This window comes from Salvia hispanica, chromosome 3 (genome assembly GCF_029641045.1).
Source record: "Salvia hispanica isolate PSC_SH4W2 chromosome 3, Shi_PSC_v1, whole genome shotgun sequence".
Classification (NCBI taxonomy): domain Eukaryota; kingdom Viridiplantae; phylum Streptophyta; class Magnoliopsida; order Lamiales; family Lamiaceae; genus Salvia; species Salvia hispanica.
The window spans coordinates 24,331,907-24,341,928 of NC_142694.1; the positions used below are offsets into that span (position 1 = coordinate 24,331,907).

General features: G+C 34.3%; 1 protein-coding gene across 1 annotated transcript; it reads left to right on the plus strand.

Annotated features, from left to right (window-relative positions):
- The first annotated feature begins 7,150 nt into the window (after positions 1-7,150).
- On the plus strand, positions 7,151-10,022 carry LOC125216950 (nucleobase-ascorbate transporter 6-like). Its single transcript, XM_048118741.2, has 12 exons — positions 7,151-7,326; positions 7,656-7,753; positions 7,827-8,101; positions 8,176-8,251; positions 8,339-8,398; positions 8,485-8,669; positions 8,739-8,835; positions 8,907-9,052; positions 9,132-9,223; positions 9,296-9,373; positions 9,448-9,608; positions 9,689-10,022. Exons 1-12 carry the CDS (start codon positions 7,236-7,238, stop codon positions 9,905-9,907), a joined length of 1,578 nt encoding a protein of 525 aa, XP_047974698.1. The 5' UTR covers positions 7,151-7,235; the 3' UTR covers positions 9,908-10,022.

Consider the following 10,022-nt stretch of genomic DNA (forward strand, 5'->3'; position numbering starts at 1 on the left):
CAAACGGAGCGACGCAGTTCTTATTTTCTCATTGGGCGCACGGAATTTAGTGATAATTATGAATCTACTCCTTTAGATTTAGGAAATCTCATTTGTAGCCTCTCTGTTTCCATAAATAATTGTTGACCTAATATTCATTTACTAATTAAAGCCAATAATTATTGTTCCTTATACACCTGATATGTTGCATAGAAGTAATATTCAGAATCTAAATATGTAAAAGGAATAGCAAAAACAGAAACTATATCTTGCACCATGCTACTATTTTAAAAACTATTATTGTGTGCTTCCTCAGCCCCGGTAAATGTTTGTTAATGCGAGTTTTAAGAAATTGATTAAGTTTATATTCTCTCTGTCCCATTCAAGATGGTCACATTCTTGAGTGACATGAGATTTTAGGAAGTATTGTTAGGTGGAATAAAGTAGAGAGGAAAAATGAAGTTGAATATTTTAATGAGGAAAGAAGAGCAAGGAGGTTATTTCTAAAATTGGAAAGTGACCATCTTGATTGGGACAAACAAAAAAGAAAAGGTGGTCATCTTGAATGGGGCGGATGGAGTAATAAGTAATAGTAGTAGATATATATTGACTCTTGATAAACTTGTATTTTGCATAGTTTTAGGGGGCAATTTTAGCATGCTTAACTTACTTTTATGACTAGTTTATATTTTTTTTATGTCTAATCATCTGTAAATTATTTTTGTTGATAAGTTTATTAGTTTTGAAGGACAACGGGACTGAAATAATGATTTCTAATCGGTCTCTGGAGGATACAAATCTCTTCGTTATTGAAAGAGCTTCACGTGGGTATCTTGCACGCCTCAATCAGAGCTACGTAAAGAAAGTTATACTCATTTTTACAAAGACTGTGTAATCCATCCAGATACTTCAAATCGACCGAGTAGGTTCCGCCACAGCGCCATTCGACCTTTAAGATAAAGAAGAAAGAAGAAGAAGAGGCCATCTGGGATCAATCTGAGCTCAAAGCCGGACTTCTATTCCGATCAAATCATCCTAAGGAGTACTTAGAGTGTATTTCTGCTTATCTCTTTAGTGTATAACTTTGACACGATGATGACAATAGTGGCTAAACATTTTGTATAGAATTATTGATGAAGGTTATATGTTTGAATGTTAAATTGTGTTGTGTGATCATAATTGCCGATTGTTCTAATATGCTGCTTAAATTCATGCCTTGAACTTGATTTTTTATATGTCATTTGGATTAACTATGGTATTTGAAAGATAAAGTAGTTAATTGGAATTAAGAAAGAATCAAAGACAAAACCAATATACTACTACGTGTGAAGATTTTGTGTGAAGACTTTGCTCCTATGTTCTTAAGAGTGTCCACAATAGCACTGCTGCGGCGGCACGCAGTCAATTGCTGGACAAGGGTGAGCTGCGACGAGGGGGGCTGGACGGGAGAGAGCCGCATTTGCGGCGTGGAAGGGGCGGTGGGGGCAGAGCCACGACGCCTATTGCACGCAGGAATGGGAGTCGTGGTAGACCTGCCCAAGGTTTACTGAACCGGCAGTACCGCGTAACTGCCAGTTACGGTTCCGAACCGAAACCGTGAGAATTTACCCGAATCGAAACCGTCAATTTTTGAACCGTGATTCGGTTCAGGTTAAAAAATTTTCGAACCAAAACCGTGCTGGAACCGCCAGTTCCGGGCGGTTCCAAACTGAAACCGCAAAAAACCGGCGGTTCAGAACCGTGAAAAATTATAAAAAACCGTCAGTTCGAAATCAAAACCGTAACAGCGAAATACCCTCGCAGTTTAATTCCGGTTCGACAATTTCTAGAACCGGAACCGGCGGTCCTGAACCGTAACCATGGGTTCCAGAACTGTGGGCACCTTTAAGCCGCGACAACCGCCGTGCCATTTTTTTCATTTTTTAAAAAAATTTCTTAATCTATTTTGTGATGATGTGGCGAAAGAGTTTTTGTGACTGTGGAAGAGTTTTTGTGGTTGTACCTTGGCAGAATCGTGGCTGTTCCACTCTACTGTGGACACTGTAAGGAGTTTAACACTAGAGAGTTAAGAGTGTCCACAATAAGAAGACCATGCCCAAGCCCTAGCCACAAAAACTTGTCCACCCTACAAGCCCACGCCACAAATATTATTATTTTTTTCAATTCTTGGTAGGCGTATATTTTAATTTAATTAGAATAAAAATAATCGGACTATAATAATTAGGAAAAACCGCATAATTTAATTAAAAAAATTAAAACCAACTCTTCGTTGTATTATAGAAAGGGGAAAATTATACAACAAAAATTATCGACATCACACAAAGTAGTCTTCCATCAGCCGTCGGTCGGCCCGGGCATGGTCACGGCAGATTGTCCGCTGATGATGAATCGGCCGAGGGACCACCGACGCTGCCGTTTCCTCCTCAGCTTCACGTTGCACCTCTTCAACCAGTTCATCGAACGCCCCATCGATCATTTGTTAATACTCATCATTGGTATTCATTTTTTGAAAGTAGAATAGAGATAAATTGAAAAGAATGGAGATTGGAATGTGGCGAAAAAATTGAGAGGAATGGGTATATTTATAGGAAATAATTAAAAAAAAAAAATTAGGCAGAGCTGCGGCTCACGCCCAAGAGCCGAGTCCAGGCCGACTACTCGGCGCGCCCAAGGCCTCCCCCCCGCGGCCCTGCATGTCCTCCACTACAGGGAGCCGCGGCCTGGCCAAGCCCTTGCCCAGGAGCCGCGACTCCCTATTGTTGACACTCTAAGGGACACTTTGATACTACAAGAAAGGCACCTAATAGCATAAGGCTATATATTGAATCTTATAATTCTACATTTCTTTCCTGTAAGTTTTACAAACCATTTATCTAGTTTTGTTTTGTTTTTTCAATTAAGTAGACTTAATAAAGTAAAAATCGAAATTCAATTATTAGATAGCTATTACACTGATAAAGATGGCTCCATGGTACCTAGGCCTAATACATTAGTTTCAAGGGATCAATAATTTTACTACTTGTCATGCTACGATAACTATATACACATAACGGTTGAGGTTAGTCTTAAACTATTTAAATAAATTTAAATGGTAAATGAAATTGAAAATAAATTAGAAAAAATGTTCATGATTCAATACAAAACTATTCATTCATATGTAGAATGGAAGTTTTGGAGAAAATAACAGAGTGAAGAGGAAAGTTTTTGATTCTTTGTGATGAATAGAGGAAGTAAAAGTGAAAAGTTTTGAAAAATAAATTGAATATTCATTTCATAGACTAAGGTTATAAAGGGAAGACCAAATTTAGTTCTTTATATTTGCTCTAAATATTTTTTTTGTTCTTTTACATTAAGTTTGTTATCTTTTGGTCCCAAACAATATGTTTTGGTTCAAAATTAACCTTTTTCGTTAAACTTAACGGTCAAACATGATTTGACCAAATTAATGACTTAATTATAAATCCAATTAATCAATTAACATTCAATATTAAAATTTATAATTTTTTTTTACATATATTCATAAAATATTTTAATACATATAATAAAATATTGAAATTTCTAAAATATAATTTTACCTATATCAAAAATAAAATTTAATTAAAATTTATAAATATTCAAAAATTTAATAATATAAAATTTTATAAAATATTTTCTTACCTAGAATAAAAATAAAATAAATTAAAATTTATAAAAGTATTCACAAATTTAATTTTTACTATAGGTATAAAATATAGGTAAAATTTAATTTAATGTTTATAAAATATTTTATAAATTTTAAGTTAATTATAGGTAAATTTTTTTAATAAATTTTAACATTAAATTAATTAGATTAATCTGACTAACTAGATTCATAATTAAGTCAATAATTTGGTCAAATCACGTTTGACTGTTAAGTTTAATGGAAAAGGTTTACTTTGGACATTGTTTGGGACCAAAGGTAACAAGCTTAATTTAAAGGACCAAAAAGTTTTTTAGAGCAAATGTAAAGGACCAAATTTGGAAGTCTGTATCCATGGTATATTTCAAAGCAACCTTTTCTCGCTGTCGAATCTACGAAACTTTTATTTCATTGTTCGTGAAAAAAAAAAAAAGCATTGTAATCAGTATGAGCATCCATGGTATACCAATATACTAGACGTTTAATTATCTCATAAGGGTCAGATTTGTTCGGATTTCTAATATGTACTATAGAAGTATAAGCATATTTAATTTCCAATTTAGTTTCAGATTCGCTAATAACACCTCAAATAAAGGAATGTATGTCATTTTGTATCCGTTATTTATGTGATTAAGTACAATTAAACACATACAAAGATTGACTGATTTAGTACAGATCTATGGTGAAATCAGTGATACCTTAGTGAAGTTGATTGCCCGCTTTATATGCAGAAACGTTTTCCATGTTCTTCGGTTTGATGCGCGAGAAAATCCTGTAAATACATGGATGCGAGATCTATAGATGAGAGGCGTTCGATTCTTTTTTAGGGTTTTTTTTGGAGGCGCTGGAATAATTTTAGTAGGTTTATAACCGGGAGTGCACATTATATACATGTACAATATCGGCCCACCTACTATAAGTTTATTATTTTTATAGTGGCCCATTATGTATTTCTAAAGTTAATTTTCATATTGACGATAGGTCTAATAATTCATTTTATTATTTACCTAAATATGTATGTTTATATGTTTATGTATGTCTAATTATTATTTTCTTTTTCCCATGATCTAAACTAATATAAATGAAAAGTTTTCCAATAGTATTTTAATTCTAGTCTTTTTCACACATTTTTTTTTGTTTATATACCCTAATTTATTAATTAACTGTTAGCAATTTTTGGTTTTTGTTTATTCCATAATATATAATTTTTACATATATGGGGATATATATCACTTATATTTAATAATCAAAATAATTTAATAAGAAAAAAAATAGACAATATTCATATTATTTAAGTATAAAAAATAAAATAAGACGTCACGATTATAAAAATTAAATTTAAATAAATATATAATGACGTAATTATAATAATTATGACTAAAGATTTATTATAGAAAATTTAATCTATTTATAAACAAATTATGATAATAGAGATTTAAAACTATAAACGATTGATATTTTGAATTTATGTAAAACTAATAATTTAATTTTATAAATTAAGATTAAAATATAAAGTAAATTAAAGACCAGATGCTACACTAGTTTGGTTAAACTTGGAGATTATTTTCGTCCAATATTTAATTAATTATTTGATTATTAGTAAGAAATTATTATTTCATTCGTCATATAAAAATATACTACTATTATTTTTCCATTTTGGTATGTCTTTATAAAAATAGATACTTACATTTTATAACTTTTTCCCTCTTCAATAAAGTGGCAAGTTTTCTAGTAATTTTGAATTATTTTTATTGCGGCTGGCCTAAATCTGACGTGGCAGGTGGTTTTTTTAGTGTTGCTGACATGACAGGGAAGAGAATGGCTGGCCTATGGCTGGCCTATTTGCCATTGCGGATGCTCTTATCTGCGTGATTTAGTTTGTACGGGGAGAGTTTAAACTTTGAGAAATAGGAATAAGAAATATCCTCTTTCTTGTTAACGGAAGAAGAAATTATGCCATGATATATACTAATTGAATAAATATTGATTCAACTGAATTGATTATAAAATATATATGCAATTGATTACTGAAGACTTAATTAATCTTTGCTAAATGATCATAGAAGGGTAACTCGGTAATACATGAAATTAATTAATAATTATAACTTTATTTATATGTAAATTGCCTAAAATATCCATTTTTTTATATACAATTTTTGTTAATTTATCACTACCCAATAAAATTATAGCGTGTAATTAGTATTGACTATACTCGAAAAATTAAATGAACCCTTATAACGTTATCAGATAATCAGTGATCTTACATAGTTTTTTCTGATATAAATCGATTCGTCAATTTAATTTACGTATTTCTAATATACTTGTAGCAACGTAAATGAATTTCTATAACTGGCTCGATAAAAGCCCAATTATATACTTTGAGTAGCCCAGTTTAGTTTCGGTTACTTTATGGGCTCAAAAGGGCACGATTCAGCCCATTAGTGGAATTGGTAAGATATGAATCCATTATACACCAAGCAGTATTTATTTTATTTATGTTGGAATGACAAGTATAGACTTTAAACATTCAGCCCATTTTTTTTATTTTTTGTTTTTCCCAAAGGTATAAACTTAAAAAATACTCCACATAGCAAACCTCTTGTTAACTACAAGTTGGGATAAGTTTAGAATTAGTTTATAAGTATATATGAGAGAGTAAGGCCTACAATTCTATTTGTGTTGGTATGCTTTTGGGAAAGTGAATAAAAGAGAGAAAGATATTCCCTTTGAATATTTGGTAGCTATTATACAAAATAAAAAGGGAGAGTGGCAACTTTTCGACTATGTAGAATCAAAGCATATACAAAGCAAGCTCCATATCTAAAAAAAAAGAGCATCAGACAAATTTAATAATGTGTATGGAATTGTAGATAAAACGTGAGAAGATAAAGCGACTAATATTACTTAAAAAAATGCGAGTTTTATAAGATCCATCCATTTTCATGTATTTACAGTGAATATTTTGCCATTTACCTTCAAAATTCATTTATTTTATTAATCACTCTATCTTCAAAATAAAACACTTTATAAACTTTTTAATACTTAGAAGTACTTTAAAGTACATATATAATTGACATTTAACACAAATAAAAAAAATTTGAAGTACAAAAACAATGTCATCCATTATTGCATGTCCTATATGGAGCACGTAATTGTTAAAAAGTAAAAAAAAAATGGTAAAAATGTGATTTCCTCATTAGATTTCAACCAATTGTCCAAAAACCTGACTAGTTTGAATTCAATTGGTTCTCCTATACCAGACTGCAGATGAAGACCTGATTTTCAAGTTATAAACTGTACCGATAACTTTTGGCAACAGTAAAATATTCAATGAGGTTACACGTCCACTTTGTTAGAATTTGATTATTTATTAGCTTATTTAAAGGATTTAAATCATCAAATTATTTTATCTAATCAAGAATACACATGCATTGAGAGAGATTCCAGTATGAAAAATTGGGACCAGTTTTCATCTTTTTATCTTCACATTTAGCATTGGCACCTCTCTACAAAGTTCTTTCCTTTTTCAGTGCTCATATCTTTACCTCAATTTCTCTGAAGAATGAGAGATTAAGTTGATGTTTACAGAGAGAAAGAAATGGCAGCAAAGCTAGATGAACCAGCACCACATCCTCCTAAAGATCAACTTCCAAATGTTGCATATTGCATCACCAGCCCCCCTCCATGGCGTCAGTATTTCATGATTTTTTTTCTATTTTTAATTTTCATTTTTAGTATGCTATGTTCTCTCTTTGTGATTGTGGATTTCTTGGCCTTTAATCCTCTCTCTTTTTCTGATTTCTGCATATCTATTATAGATGGCCATGTTAAGTGTTCTGTTTGTTTGACCAAAGTTTTGATCTTTTTGTGGGATCATTCATGCTTTTGCTCATTTCTATTCATTCATCAAATTCATAACTAGAATTCTGTTTATATCATGTATCACATGTTTGAATACTTGTTTATTTTGTGAGTTTTAAGAATATAGAGATGTTTGATGTCTTGGTTTTGCTTGCAGCTGAGGCCATCCTTCTTGGCTTCCAACATTACTTGGTGGTGCTCGGCACGACTGTCCTCATACCCACTGCGTTGGTTCCTCAAATGGGAGGAGGAAACGTGAGGCGAAACGCAGTTTTTGCTTTCCAAATGATCCCTTATTCATTAGTATAATCTACTTGCATTTATGCAGGAGGAGAAAGCAAAAGTCATTCAAACTCTGCTGTTTGTTACTGGGCTCAACACCCTCCTGCAAACATGGTTTGGAACCCGATTACCTGCTGTGATCGGAGGCTCATACACCTTCGTTGCGCCCACAATCTCAATCATCTTATCCGGTAGATGGGACGATCCAGATCCTATAACGAGGTTCAAGAAAATAATGAGGGCCACACAAGGCGCGCTTATTGTTGCCTCGACCATCCAGATAGTGATAGGCTTCAGTGGTCTGTGGCGCAACGTTGTTAGGTAGATGATTTACACAAAACACCAGTCTCTTATTTACTTTTGATATGAGTCATGAATTACTCTTATGTGATCAGGTTCCTAAGTCCGATTTCAGTTGTTCCGTTGGTTTTTCTTTCTGGTTTTGGCCTCTACGAACTTGGTTTTCCCGGGGTACGTGAAAGCTCACTTGCCCCCTTATCTGTATGTTTTACAAACCTTTATGGCTTGAAATCGGACTTACAAGCCTTCCTTGTTCAGGTTGCTAAATGTGTTGAAATCGGGTTGCCCGAGCTAGTGCTTCTGGTGTTCTGTGGTCAGGTATAGTCTAAACTGGTTTTCAGTTCAATTTCCTTTTCTTTTCATGAAGCCTAATTCCACAGCATAATGATCATTTGTTGCTGCAGTATCTCCCACAAATAATAAAACCAGGAAAGCATATATTCGAGCGCTTTGCAGTCCTTATCACCGTGTCAATTGTGTGGATCTACGCACACATACTCACCGTTGCTGGTGCCTACGACGGTGCATCACCAAAGACTCAAGCAAGCTGCAGAACTGATCACTCTGGCCTCATCAGTGCTGCTCCATGGTATGTTCCACTTATCGATGATTTGTCACGATATCCACGGATACATACTAATGATCTTGAATTGTGAAGGATAAGAGTCCCATATCCCTTTCAATGGGGAGCGCCTTCGTTTGATGCTGGTGAATGTTTCGCGATGATGATGGCTGCGTTCGTTGCTCTCGTTGAGGTCTGTCTCCACTTAGTACTTTTCTGTCTGATTATTTCTCTCCAAAATTTATTCATGTTTTTTGTATATAGGCAACTGGTGGCTTCATTGGTCTGTCTAGATATGCTAGCGCAACCCCTCTGCCTCCGTCCATCCTCAGCCGGGGCATAGGCTGGCAGGGCGTCGCCACCTTGCTGTCCGGTTTATTTGGAACCGGAAACGGATCATCAGTATCTATGTAAAACACACAACTACTATAAAGCTTTCAATTTCTCTTTTATAAACAACCTATGATACTAATCAAGGCTTTCTTGCAGAGAGAATGCTGGCCTTATTGCAATGACTCGCGTTGGCAGTCGAAGGACAGTTCAGATATCGGCCGGTTTCATGCTTTTCTTCTCTGTTCTTGGTAACCTATTTTCCCATATCTTTGATTAGGAATATGTCTACCAAAAACTTCAACATGTATGTTTATTTTCAGGCAAATTTGGAGCAGTTTTTGCTTCAATTCCAATGCCTATTGTGGCTGCTTTCTACTGTGTTTTCTTTGGCTATTTTGGTGAGCATTTCATTACTTCAAAACCTCAGCTATTAGCCTATTTCTATGACTCAAAACAACATTGTTATTACAAGGTGTTGGAGGGCTAGCTTTCCTACAATTCTGCCAGCTCAACAGCTTCAGAAACAAATTCATACTAGCAGTTCCCACTTTCCTGGGCTTGTCCGTGGCTCGGTACTTCAACGAGTACACGGCTGTTAAAGGATACGGCCCCACACACACGTCGGGGAGATGGGTACGTAAGCGCTTCTTCGTCTTGATCAAGAGCATTGGTGGCCTTTTCTTGACTGATTTCTTTGGTTGTTTTCTTGGCAGTTCAACGACATTGTGAACGTGCCCTTCGCCTCCAAGGCGTTCGTGGCAGGCGTGCTGGCGTTCCTCTTCGACAACACGCTGGACAAGAAGGATCCTCAGATAAGGAAGGACAGAGGCAAGCATTGGTGGGATAAGTTCAAGGATTTTAAGACTGATAATAGGAGTGAGGAGTTCTATGCCCTTCCTTTCAACCTCAACAAATACTTCCCATCTGTATAAATCAGATTGTAATTTTATCGGGCTATAAATTTTTAAATCTGCGAGCTATTTGTGCCTATCAATAGGTTTCGAACTGTACTGACATCCTTAAAATGAATTATTATTATTAGTACTA

Excerpts from the sequence above, each read along its gene's own strand:
- LOC125216950 (XM_048118741.2), top strand. The coding sequence starts at position 7,236 with ATGGCAGCAAAGCTAGATGAACCAGCACCACATCCTCCTAAAGATCAA. Across the intron at positions 7,327-7,655 it reads CACCAGCCCCCCTCCATGGC|CTGAGGCCATCCTTCTTGGC; the intron begins GTCAGTATTTCA and ends TTTTGCTTGCAG. Across the intron at positions 8,836-8,906 it reads CGTTCGTTGCTCTCGTTGAG|GCAACTGGTGGCTTCATTGG; the intron begins GTCTGTCTCCAC and ends TTTTGTATATAG.